Consider the following 13,023-nt stretch of genomic DNA (forward strand, 5'->3'; position numbering starts at 1 on the left):
ACGTAGACTGGGCACTGTTGAAAAATACACAGGTTTGAAGGAATCTATGGAAATACACAGATTTGAAGGAATCCTCTTCCGAGAGCTCTGTCTTGCCACCCACTTCAGGCCCGGGCTCTGTGCTGTCTGGAACGGCCTCATCTGTGTGCCTATGGGCCCAGATTCCATGCTAAGGCCTTGGCTGTCAGGGGCAGATAGCCTGGTGGGTAGGGTGTTGGGTTGGAGCCCAAGTGTACCTGTAGGCTTGCAAGATGCCCTAACCCCTACAGCTGCTCAATGAAGACACTTTGGACCTCTTGTTATATCGGTCGATATGAATATCATTTAATGTTGCATATCTTTATAATGTGGGACATAGTAGCGTCTCATTCAGCCCTAAGCAAGCTTTTAAAATATATATATTTTGGGGTGATATGCATTTTTCATGTTGAATAAGCACTATTTGGTACTAAATCACCGGCGGTGGAGTTTTAATCCAAAGTGGATCTGAAATATTCCGGACAACAAATTGAGTGTCACATTTGCCTCGGTATGCGCCTCACTAACCACATCAACTGCCGGCGTGAAGACACTGCTGGGGATATGAGGAGAACCGCCAGAGGGACGGTCAAGACATCTGGAGCGCCTTTGCTGAATCATTCATAACCCCCTGACGTGTTTCTGGCCAGAGACGAGGACGGAGCGTTAATCCGGACTGGCAGGAGGACGAGGAAGCAGAGAGAGCGGGTGGGGAGCGACTCAAGGTGGCATTTAGAAACAGTTGAGTTCCATCAATCTCCCCCCCCCCCCCCCCCCCCCCCCAACTCACTCTCATTCCAAACACGCGTAGCCGGAGTACGACTCGGGGCCTTTTCCAGTTCACAATTCTCTTTGAGATTTGTAAAGTCTCCCCAGAGAGAGTGAGGCGCTGCTGGTCGTTTGTTAATAGGGAAATTAAAGGGCAGGTTTTCAAAGAGAATTGTAAGCGGAGCGAATGAGAGGGGAAACGTGGTTAATATGGACGCTCAGACCGTTCAGTTAGCCTTTCTCTTGTAAAACAGGAAGATTTAGATATAAAAGGAGACGACTGTGGGGAGAGATCATAATCCTCATTAAATTGTTGTATTTAAAACTTCCTCTACCCTCTAGGGAGGAATGCATGCCATAAGTAGAAATCCATCTTCTCGTCGCAACATGCTTTGACCTTTACTGTTAAAATCCTGAATACCACCACAGGTCGACGACTTGATTTCAATTAAACATCTACTCACGCCCTCTGTCTTACTACGCGAGAACGTTAACTACCTTGACGAGGGGAGGATGGCCGTTAAATGTGAACAATGGCTGCCCAAGTTATGGCGGTGTGGAAGGTCACTAGTGAGGTAACGCAGTACTTAAAGCTCAGAACAAATGTTTAATCCTCTTAGCTCGGCCACAGAGACGAGGCAGGGAGGAGGGGTAAGTCTTCGGAGAACAAAAGGATTTATAGGAAGTGCCCATCCTCGCCGATTGTTCCGACAAACAGGCTATCTGCCATCCAGCCTTGGAAGCAGCTCAGTCCCGCTTTCACCGTTTGGGTTCGGGGACGGGCGGCTGCATCCTCGTTACGGCACACAGGAATGTTTTATGAGTGTTATTGCCATTCCGGAAATTCCATACCGGTACGAATAAAAATACTAAAATACGTCATGATAGTAACGATAACTATACGATTTTTTTTCTTTTGCCAAAGTTTTGCCTCTCTCCGGTTAAGCCTTTCTCTTCTTATTGTTTGTCCTTGGTAACGCACCGACCATGATCGTGAACCATGGTTTGTGCAGTCTAATCCCGATCCAGTAGCAACAGGGTGAGGGAGAGAGAAGGACACTGCAGACGACATCTATAATTTTAAGCTTAGAACACTCCACTGGCAACCTCGAAAAAAGCAGAACTAAAATCAAAACATGTGTCCACTACTGATGATGTAAAAGCTGTGAAAGAGGAGAGGAGTGAGGGGGAAGGGGGGGCAGAAGTCTCCCATCTCTGTTCTGACCTCAGTTGTACCCAAAGCATACCATCTACTGATACATACGTACTACTGATAGTGTTTTGTGGATGTGCAACTACAAAACACAACAACCAACACAACACGCTGACAGCTATTCACTAATTGTCCAGTTTTCGACAGACTGTCACTAGTGGCTCCATATTTGGAGCCGCACTGGTCAATTTTTTTTTTTTTTCGACAGATCAGATAGCTCGAAAAATATAATTTTTTCGACCAATCATACCAAGCAATGCTCACATTGACCATATGGGAGGTAATTCAAGAGGCTGAGAGTGCGAGAGCAGTTGAAAAGTCAAATAGAAAAATAGGCTAATTTCTTCCAAATGATATAGGGTACATTCCCACTTTTGTCTCCCGTTAAGGACTTACAAAGCGATCTCTCTTTTGCAAACGTCCGTTATTGTCCTAACTGTTTATTTTCCCTTAAATGGCTCCCCCGCCTTTAAGCCAATCACAAGAAAGCAAGTACAACAAATTGTGTTTTACTGTCTCCGTCGTGGTGATGATGAGTGTTTGGTTACTCTTCCAACACACACTCACATACGCGCACACACACACACACACACACACACACACACACACACACACACACACACACACACACACACACACACACACACACACACACACACACACACACACACACACACACACAAACGCTCAACATTACACAACAAGAAAACACAACGGCTAAACCATTAGAGGGAACACGATGGAACAGCGATGGAGGAGGGTGGAGGCGGGTGGAGGCGGGTGGGGGGCCGACAGGGACACAGAGACACCGACGTCTACCTGGAGGAAGGTGCGGTAGGAAGGCAGGAACTAATTACCGTAAGAAGGAAAAACCGTCCAACCTGTTCACGTCCTCGTCGCCCAGCAGGTGCTTGGGGATGGGGGAGTAACTCCCGGGGGAGATGGGCGGGAGCCCCGACTTATACTCCAGGGCGCCGATGTTTCCCGGGGAAGAGATATGGTTTTCCATGGTGGGAGAGAATGCTGTGTGTGTGTTGGTGTGTTTGAGTGCGAGTGTGTGTGTGTGTGGTGAGGGTAAGGATGACGAGGGTCAGGGTAGACATAGAGGGATGACAAAAAAGAGAGAGAGCGAGGAATTGAGAAAGGAACACAGAAGGATGCGACAGACAGCGCCCGCGTTTGCCCGGCACTGAGGCTTCTCTAACTAGCTAGCTGCCTTGGCTAGCTTCTTCACTGAGAGCAGGGCATTATCCGAGCAGGAGCCCAAGCGTAGATTAGCGCATCCTGACAGCTCACGGTCGGGATTAAAGCGAACCTTTGTGAAACACCCCTAATTTACACTCAACTTCATGTTCAATTGCACAAACTCTTAACAACACAAAATCCACTTAGCCTCACTTGCTCAACCTAGATAATCGTGCCGATGCTAATAACAGCTCCAAACCAAACAACGATGGTTCTATGTGTTCTTGGATTCTCTGAGGTAATTCATTCGCTAGAAGGGGAGAAGGCGAAGGGGAACTCACAGTGCGTTATGTCCGGAGGCCCATAGGGGTCCGACAGGTACACGTTGGTGGGCTTGCCGACCTTCAGGTAGACCACGTCCGAGGTGTTCTTCAGTATGGCCACCGCCTCCTCGTGGGACACCTCCTCCAGGGTGTAGTTGTTTACCTGTGTGTGTGTGTGTTTGTGTGCGCGCGCGCGTGTGTGTGTGTGTGTGTGTGTGTGTGTGTGTGTGTGTGTGTGTGTGTGTGTGTGTGTGTGTGTGTGTGTGTGTGTGTGTGTGTGTGTGTGTGTGTGTGTGTGTGTGTGTGTGTGTTTGTATATGTGTGTACCCCACCGGGACCGATAGATAGAGAGAATCAGAGAGAGAGAGAGAGAGAAGGTGATTAAGAGATTAAGAGGGCAACAAAGACAGAGAGACGGTCGATTGTTGATGACTTAAAAAGCCAACCTATTGTTGCTCATACACTCCTCCCTGTTGCAGCGCCCTCCCTCCCTCCCACACACTCCCTCCCTCCCTCCCTCACTCCCTCCCACTCCCTCCCTGTATGCCGGCTAACCAGATTATGACAGATGGGCTTGGGGGAGGGCTGCACGACGGTGGGATGGGAGGTAATTAAATTAGGCGCTGGTATAACAAGAAGGCTCCCCGCCGAAGAGGTGCCCTAATAGCTGAGGAGCCAGCTGAGCTATACTGACATGACAAGGCAGGAAGGCATGGGCGGTCTCTGCCGCCGCATGCCTCACAGGTGCATTTGCGGCAGCTCGGCCTCACAAGAGGTTTGGATAAGTGGCTAAGCAAGTGGGGGAGGTTACTGACTGAAAAGAAAATGGTACAAATTGACAGCTCATAATTATATTCATAACATAAAGTCACACTGCATAGATTTAGCCAACTTCACGCAAAGCAAATCGAATAATGGGAAGCTGCGGGACACTGTCGCTCATCGGACAGAGCCTTTTGTGTTTGTGCTTGGTTTGGGATTTTTATCCTTGTAGGACTGCTTAGGATGAGGAGTTTTGTTTAAAGTGGAAAGCTCTTAAAATATAGATTTTTCGACCAATCAGATCACTCAGAAAATAATATTTCTCTTTTCAACCTATCATATCGCATCCTTTTGGACAAATCAGATCGCTCGAAAAATATTTATTTGGATTGGTATCATTATAGGCCTGCTTAGGGTGAGGAGTCTTGTTGAGCCTGAGACGGTTGGTGTAATGTACTGTGTTTCTGAGTTCAGTGGTCGGCGAGAGGATCCCTCACCATGAGCAGCCGGTCTCCCACTTGTAGCCGGGTGTCCTTCTGGGCCGCTCCCCCGTCGATGATCTTGGTGACGTAGATGCTGTTGTCTCCGGGGATGTGCTGGTTTCCGACCCCGCCCGCTATGCTGAACCCCAGCCCTGTGTGTGTGGACAAGATTAGCTTAGCATGCAAGGTAGCCCCCCCCCTAAAAGCTGGATACCAATAGCAAGAGGCAGAATTTGTGGAAGCCTCTAACTCAACATAATTATTTATCCATACACAATTTTTCCTTAAAAGTCACATGCGGTTTTATTATTTTTAACTTTAATTCAAATTAGAATAATTTCAAAGCACAATATCGATTTAATTCATCCTATGCGGTGCTAACTGTTTATAAAAAACACCATTAGCAAAGAAATTGCTGAGTCATAGTATTTGTAATTGGACTTGAATGTCGCGGCCGCACTCATTTCAACTTATTTATACTTTACCTAATTAATCTATAAATTCCTAATTCATCTATCAATTAATTGCATGGAAGTGCAATTTGCTAATGGCAGAGTTCAAAATCACCATTTTGATTAATATTCATTTAATTGAGCAGCCTTACTAACCAGCACTAGAGACTATTCCAGCCCCCCCCGACATTCTCCCCCGTCCCCCGTCCCCTCCCACCTTTGGGTCCCTTGATGAGCTTGATCTCCAGGACGGTCTCCAGCATGGGCCGACGGCGCCGCACGTACAGCCGCACGATGGAGCCCGCCACCTTCAGGGCCTCCACGGCCTTACTGTGGGACACCTCCCACACGTCCGAGTCGTTCACCCGCAGGATGCAGTCGTTCACCCTGGGGAGCAAGGGGAGGAAGTGAGACGCATGGCAGCCCACCATCCACCGGTAGCTGCACGCAGGGCCTGCGGGGGAAAGTGAGGCAGTCCTGGGGGGGCCCAAGGCAGAGGGGGGGCCCATGGCAATAAAAAATTTAAAAATATATATATATTTTTAAAATATTTTATTTGAATTATCCACCAGCCCATAGTGTTAGGAGTCGCACACGGCCACGTCTCCTACCTTCCCCCCCCCCCCCCCCGTCAAAAAATGTTTTCAGGGCCCAGGATTTGGTGCAACAGCCCTGGCTGCACGGATAGATAGGTTGGAAACGCACACTTATCGGCGCGCGCGGCCGCTGCAGTATCTACGTACTCAGAAGGGGGTACTTCAAATAAAATTAGCACTCGGTTGAGAAGTGGACTTTTCAATACTTATTAAAACCAGCACTCGCTTTAGAAGTGCTGTTTTTCAATATTTATGCAAGATTAAGGGCTCCCTGTGGAGCTTGCCACTAGATTTTCTGATAGCTTGCATGTGAAAGCAGAACAGACATGGGCACAGGGCACATCGGCTTCTGCATAGATGCTAAGTCTGCTTCAGGACGCAGGTTTGCAATGAACCACTGCTTTTCTACTGGGAGACGTTCATGTGTGACTAAGTGTGTGTGTGTGTGTGTGTGTGTGTGTGTGTGTGTGTGTGTGTGTGTGTGTGTGTGTGTGTGTGTGTGTGTGTGTGTGTGTGTGTGTGTGTGTGTGTGTGTGTGTGTGTGTGTGTGTGTGTGTGTGTGTGTGTGTGTGTGTGTGTGGTGAGAGGCAGAGGGAGGCAGCGTTTGAATTCCCAGAGGTTAGGGATACAACATCCATGCCCTAACACTCAAGGACACACATCCCCCTTGAGGCCCTGCAGTGGAGCCAGCTGGGACCCGACACACACACACACACACACACACACACACACACACACACACACACACGCACAAACACGCACGCACACACGCACGCACGCACGCACACACACGCACGCAAACTAAGTGGCAAGCAGAGCGAAATAATCTGAATACTTACACACTTATGGAGCTTAAATCAAGTCAAATCAAAACGCTCTTAACTTTCTTCATCATAACTAAGGATCACTTGAACTTTGTAATTTGTCTCCCTCGTCTCAACCATTTACACTATGATGAACATGCAGCTGGATCAATATAGCCATGAACATCTGGCAAAATGATTTTGTAGTTTGTTAGCAAGGCTGGACTAATTAGCAGGACACATGCACTTACTTTGGGATTCAATGATTGATCACTTGATTGTAAAATGAACTTAAAATCAGTAAAAAATAATATGATGATAGGACACAATGTTGGTCTTAAAGAACTTAACTAATTTGATGCCCTTTCTAAATTAGAAACAAACATTAAAAAAATTATATATATATATATATAATCACGGCATAAATCGTGTGATAATGTGATTTCAGGACACTCAGGGTCACCTTACATTGCAGGGCCAAAACATCCCTTCAGTGAAATAAATTAAAAATAAGTGTAAACAGGACAGCAATGACAACATAAACAAACAGGTGGCCAACACAAGGAGCTCATTTTGGACCCTGTTTGCTTTAAGATGTTCGGCTGACTCAGGACACATCCGTCTACTCTAAGACCCTCCACACAGATCCTGACCGGGACCAGACTTACCGCAGGCGCCCGTCCTCCGAGGCCGCCCCCCCTGGGATGATCTTGGTGATGAAGATGCCCGGGTCATCTCCGATGTGTGGGTTGTCCGTCCCGCCGGCGATGCTGAAGCCAAGGCCCGAGTTGCCCTGCGTGGGTCCACACACAACGTTAGTTTTGGGGCAGCCGCTGGGGAAGCGATGGTGGGCATTTCAAACGAAAGAACCGCATCTTTTGGACTGACTCACTGAAGCTAACCCGAGTACGTCTTAAGACTTTCATAAAGAGCTAGCAAATTCTTGAGTTGTTTGAGTGAAGCACAAGGGAATACTCCTGTTTTATCTAAAACGTCCCGTATCGCTCTTTTAGTGCTGATATGATGGATTAACATGGTGAGGAACTGGGTGTGTTCTGGTTTTCTATGGGGAACGGGTTCTGGCTCATCATCACCGTCAGCGAAAACGCCCGGCCCTTACTGTATAACGGCTATATCACTAAACCTGACAGTCTGATGAGTCTACTGGCCAAAAGAGCTGTCAGTCCTCTGGAAGAGCGGGGCTACAGCCTCATCAGAGAGCTGTCAAAGAGGATCCCGCCCACGCGCCTCCTCTCGCATGAAAAGAGACGCGCGGCGTGATTAAAGCCCTCACTGAGGGGAAGCGAGGCGTCTCTTGATTATGAAAACCTTAATCCACCGAGCCAGCCCCCCCGAGGCGCCCCGTGGCTGTAGTACTGTAATACCGCGGCATCAGAAACCGCTGGCAAGGCCTGCTGGCGACACTGACAATGAAACAGGGCTTCCTGGACCCATACACACACAGGACCGCGGGATCACGTTTTACATCACTGAGAAGGAATAGAAAAAGCAAAGAAATGGGCAGCTCTCCTCTGTATGGCTCATCATGGACACGGACACGAGTCAGGGTTGTGTTGTGGTTTTTTTATGAATAATATCCACGTGCAGGCTTCCCTGGTTGGCTAAATATCAGCCCGACGCCTTCGGTGGTGCTGACCTTTGTTGATGGCTCTGTTTTGCATTTTTGCAGTCTCTGGCTCGCCATCCTCCTATTGGATCCTTCAAGACGATGCCCTAACCGATGTTAGTCTTAATGTCGACGCCGTATAGATAATGTTGAGATTCTTCAAATACCACAGGCTCCAGTACTGCTAATGGCGCGTCATTTCATTTTTAGCACACATGCTAGCTGCTGTAAGCCATGAATAAGTTATACAACTAATTATGCTGTCATTCAGATTCGAGGTCAACGACAGGGAACATGCCATTTAAAAAATCTGACCGGGGAGTTCCCGCCACCAAGATGATGACGGATCATGTCTGTTATGCCCACACATCGTGTGAACCAACCAACCAATCAGAATCACTTCCTTTTGTGCATTGCGTTTGACTTGATGAACAGGTGAGCTTGAACAACGAACACAAATCATGTTTGTCAGGAAAGGAGTGCTTGCAGGGTCTGGGATGGTACTCACCCGCTCCAGCGTGATCTCCTCAAACTCATATTCAACCTCTGTCCCATTGAGCTGAAGAAAGAAACACATTGCATTAGCTGACAACGTAGCTGGCTCTATCTGTATGTCGGTGATACCTGAGCTAGGAATAATAGAAAACAGTAGAAATTCATGGTAAAAATGCATCGATTGCTATTATTTTGTTCACATTGTAAACAATTTGCTTAAATGTCAAAACATCATCATCGAGTATCCATTACGGCAGCAATCATTTAAAGAATGTTTCATAGTCATTCCAAGATTCTGGTCATTAACTTTTCACCCTAGTAGAATAACTCAACACCCCCGAAATGTTTTTATCCGTTAAAATTATTGATCAAATAGCGAGCTGTTCCTGCGGCGTTGCGAGCCAGCCAGACACAGTGGGAGGCGTGGAGTGGGGGTGGAGGGCTGCCTGCATTTTGCTGCGATGATTAATTAGCGATAGGCGCTTCCTTCCCATTAGCCATTCGCACAGGAACAGCGATGTCGCAGGACGGATGCTTGGCGCGGCCGACGCTCACGCTATACGGTCCCCGCTGGCGGAAGTTTGTGATTCATACCGTCATTTGCATAATTTAGTGAGCGCTAAAACAGCAACATATACAGTCGAAAAGACAATGATGGTGCCGTGCGATTAATTAATTAATTCATGTGTAACCTTTGGAACGCACACAACATCTGATACTTAATATACATAACATATATTAAAGCATATATTCAATTGGTTCACGGTGGGTGAGCACATTTAGTTTGTAACTGTATCTACATTTGAGTACATGCTATCAGATTATATATTATATCCTCATCCTCATCTTCAATCCGCTGATCCGGGGTTGGGTCAACCAAATTGTATGTAGGTAATATTTTATTTAAATTCATTAGAACGTAAAAAAAGGTATGTATACACACAGACACAGACACACACTGCTGACAGTTAATAGAGGGCGTCTGATTTCCAGCACATGATGACAGAGTCTCAGTGAATCTCAAGCAGCACCTGTCAGTGTTACGTGTTGACGGAACAGACTGGACATGATGGCAGCCACTCTCGTCTGTGCTCGCCATGTTTTCTCTATTTTTATTTTGTTATTCGTCCCTCTTAATTGCTTCCGTGGCGCTGTGCATTTGTTTTGATGGGGAGCGGGCGAAGGGTCTTTGAAAAACTATGGATGGGTCTTTTATTCATGACAACCCATCCATTATTTAGCACGGTGACCCCGTTTTTTTTTTTTACATGAACATGTGTGTAATATGGTTGTCAACATCAAAACCGTCAAAACGATTTTCTCCCCCAATTGCCCACACAATGTGATTGAGGCATGGGCAAATGGACTGGGGATGTTTCATACAACTAATGATAACTAGAACAAGACTAATATTGATCATGTTAATGAAGCTACTCACATATGGTACCGACTCCAGGGTGTCCGTGTTGACTACAATTGGGGCTGGGCTTGCCTGAGAGAGAGAGAGAGAGAGAGAGAGAGAGAGAGAGAGAGAGAAAGAAAGAAAGAAAGAGAGAGAGAGGTCGATAAGCCACTGCAAGAAGTGTCAGTGACGACAGCAAAGTGCCCGGGCCAACTCCTGCCCTACTTTCCATGCATGGACAAAAGGGAAGTGGGATGGAGGGGCTGAAAAAGACATCTTCTGGATCACGCTGCCATAACCTGCATCATAAACAATTCACCATCCCCTGTCTCAAAAGGGAGTCTTGACTCTGGACAGGAAGGGGGAAGACGGGGCTGTGGAGGTCACAGGTCACCCGCTGTGTGAGCATAACCTCAGTGTATCAACACAGACACAGTGATACGGAGGCAGATTTAAATGGGTGATATTATCCCACCCGGTGTGAGTGGGATTAGTTATTACAAGCCACTTGATAATCGGCCTTTCCCTTGTGTTTGAGTGACATCAAAAGTGAGAGTGTCCACCTAGATGTGTGCTGGATGGATCAATCTACCAGCCTACCCAGTGGACTGTAGCACACGTTGCTTATCTATCCATCATACATCTAGGTGGACACACCCGGTGAAATCATATCACCCCTGTAACGGTTTGTTGGCAGGTTATTTAGATGTACAGGAGTGGTTTCCATACAGAAAAAAACCAACTTCAAACGCGCAATCTCAAATGACATCTGCAAACGAAGTCAAAGCTCTGAGCTTGTGGCTTTCCCTATTTTGCGTTGCGCGCGTGACTGAATAATGCATGATGATTACCAATCAGCCTTGCATATCAGACACCCGGGCGGCTGGTGATTGCACCACTGGGTGTATCATACGAGTTCAGCCGTATTGACGCAGCGTTTACGGTGTAAATAAATCCGTCTGGCGCCGGCGCCGGCGGCCCCGTGTACGAGATGAAGCCGCCGTGACCCGATGCATGGGCCGGATGTGTTCAAACCCCCTCCGAAGCAGATGGGTAAACACATTGCTCCCGTGAGAACCAGAGGATGTGTGTTTATCGGCCGCACACAAACTGCCATCCGTCTCCACGTTGGCGGTTAGAAGATGTAAGAGCTGTTATTCAAGAGTCATTTGTTGGGAAAGCCGTTGCCATCCGTCAGCTATTAGTGGGTGAGGCGCGCTGTGAGATTATCTGTCTCTCTCCTGCCCTCTCTCTTTTTTAAAACTCCTCTGGGGCTGAAATGGTAGAGCTTGCATAAGGTTAGGGGTTTTAGTTCCATCAGGGCCAACCAGAAATATAGGCCCTCTTCAGATTGTAATGCACTTTAGGTAAAAGGGTCTTATACCATGCGGGACTAAAAGTCCACCAAATGGCCCTAACCAAACTCAGCCAAACATATGATAATAACACAATCAAGAAGAGGCTGAGAAGAAGGAAACACACATCAGAGAAGGCAGTGCACTAGAAACTATTGACCGATTATTAAAAGCATAACTCATCACTGCGATGAGGGTGGGCTTCATCGCAGTGGGAGAAAAGCCCTGCACATGTGTGGAACGTTATCGACTCCATCAGCCTCTCTGCCTTTATGGAGATGATTTTAGGGGAATCGTGGATTGTGAAGAATTGTGCTGACCGAAGCCATAGCACAGCTCTTGCTTCGACTGTGCTTTAGGACGGGACAATGGACGTCCACGGCACCAAGGGTAACCGTTTGTTAGACAGAGAGTACCTTGGGAGAAGAGAGGAATCATCGATTTTGTAGTTGTAGCGTCATCTGGAAGTGAGGTAAGGGATATGAAAATGACTTATTCCCTTGAGGTATGACCGTCAAGCCCTGTTGCTCTGTGCTGAGAGAAATATTGTTCCTGGGAAAATGTTTAATAAATGACGAGCCACATTGGATTGGGCGGTGTATATTCACATTGTTTCTCAGTTTTTTTGGTTCAGTTGTTTTAAAGGAATTTGCAGTTTCAGATTTACGAGTAACTCACTCACAAAATTCCCAGTCGGGCAAGAGCTGGCAAAAAAATTAAGATTGAAATTTTAAAGCAGGCAATAAGAGCTTATTAAACCTGAAGTGATCATAAGATGCGGGAGAAGAAATGCGCCGGTGTAACTATGAATACTGATGAATTGTCATCAGATGAGGCCGAGACGTGGACCGTGGGTGAGGCGTTCACACACCGTCGTGAGGATCGGGAGGTGTGACCTGACTGACGGGGTGGATTTAAAACAGTGGTGTTGACGGGCGTCTCAGCGACACCCCTGGGGGGGTGGGGGGGGGGCTGGGGGGAAGCTGAGAGTGGGTCGATGATTGAAGGTGAAACGCTGTTTGTGAGCAGAATAATCAAGAGGATTTACTCCCAATGCGTGTTTGTTGTTCCCTGACAAGAGTGCGATTACAGTAATAATATGATTCGAGTTATAATGTGCAATGTTCAACAACGTAGTTGTCGCAGACAGACGGGCATGCTATCGTATCCACTTATGGAATGGAATATTGGAAATAGCGTGGCGCTGTCGTGGCCCAAATAGACCAATCGTACGCGGAGGGTGCGCAGTGTGGGAGGAGCTAAGTGAGAGGTCAACATTGGTATGATGGTGAGGAGGCTGTCACATTATCCATTCTGCTTTAATGTATCTCAGACCACTAGACAGAAGAACAATGTTACCCTGGAAAAGTAGTCCCATCTTCGACTTTCTATGTTTAAATGTTTGGAAAAACAAAGCGTTTTTGATGTGATGTCCTTCATTCTGCCAATTATAATGCACACACACACACACAACACTTGCACAACCATACACACACTAAAATGAATTATATTTGCACACACACACACACAAGTACACACGCA

The 13,023-nt window shown here is 47.0% G+C and overlaps 1 protein-coding gene across 1 annotated transcript in view; it reads right to left on the reverse strand.

Annotated features, from left to right (window-relative positions):
- Positions 1-13,023, reverse strand: part of dlg2 (discs, large homolog 2 (Drosophila)) — a 126,397-nt gene that overhangs the window by 21,714 nt on the left and 91,660 nt on the right. Inside the window, exons 8-14 of the mRNA XM_056594105.1 lie at positions 10,163-10,216; positions 8,738-8,788; positions 7,271-7,395; positions 5,421-5,590; positions 4,767-4,903; positions 3,526-3,670; positions 2,881-3,022 (exon numbers count right to left, since the gene is read on the reverse strand). Of these exons, the coding sequence (XP_056450080.1) occupies positions 2,881-3,022; positions 3,526-3,670; positions 4,767-4,903; positions 5,421-5,590; positions 7,271-7,395; positions 8,738-8,788; positions 10,163-10,216 (824 nt within the window). The remainder of the gene's footprint in view (positions 1-2,880; positions 3,023-3,525; positions 3,671-4,766; positions 4,904-5,420; positions 5,591-7,270; positions 7,396-8,737; positions 8,789-10,162; positions 10,217-13,023) is intronic.

The sequence above is a fragment of the Gadus chalcogrammus genome, chromosome 7, assembly GCF_026213295.1.
Source record: "Gadus chalcogrammus isolate NIFS_2021 chromosome 7, NIFS_Gcha_1.0, whole genome shotgun sequence".
NCBI classification, from domain to species: domain Eukaryota; kingdom Metazoa; phylum Chordata; class Actinopteri; order Gadiformes; family Gadidae; genus Gadus; species Gadus chalcogrammus.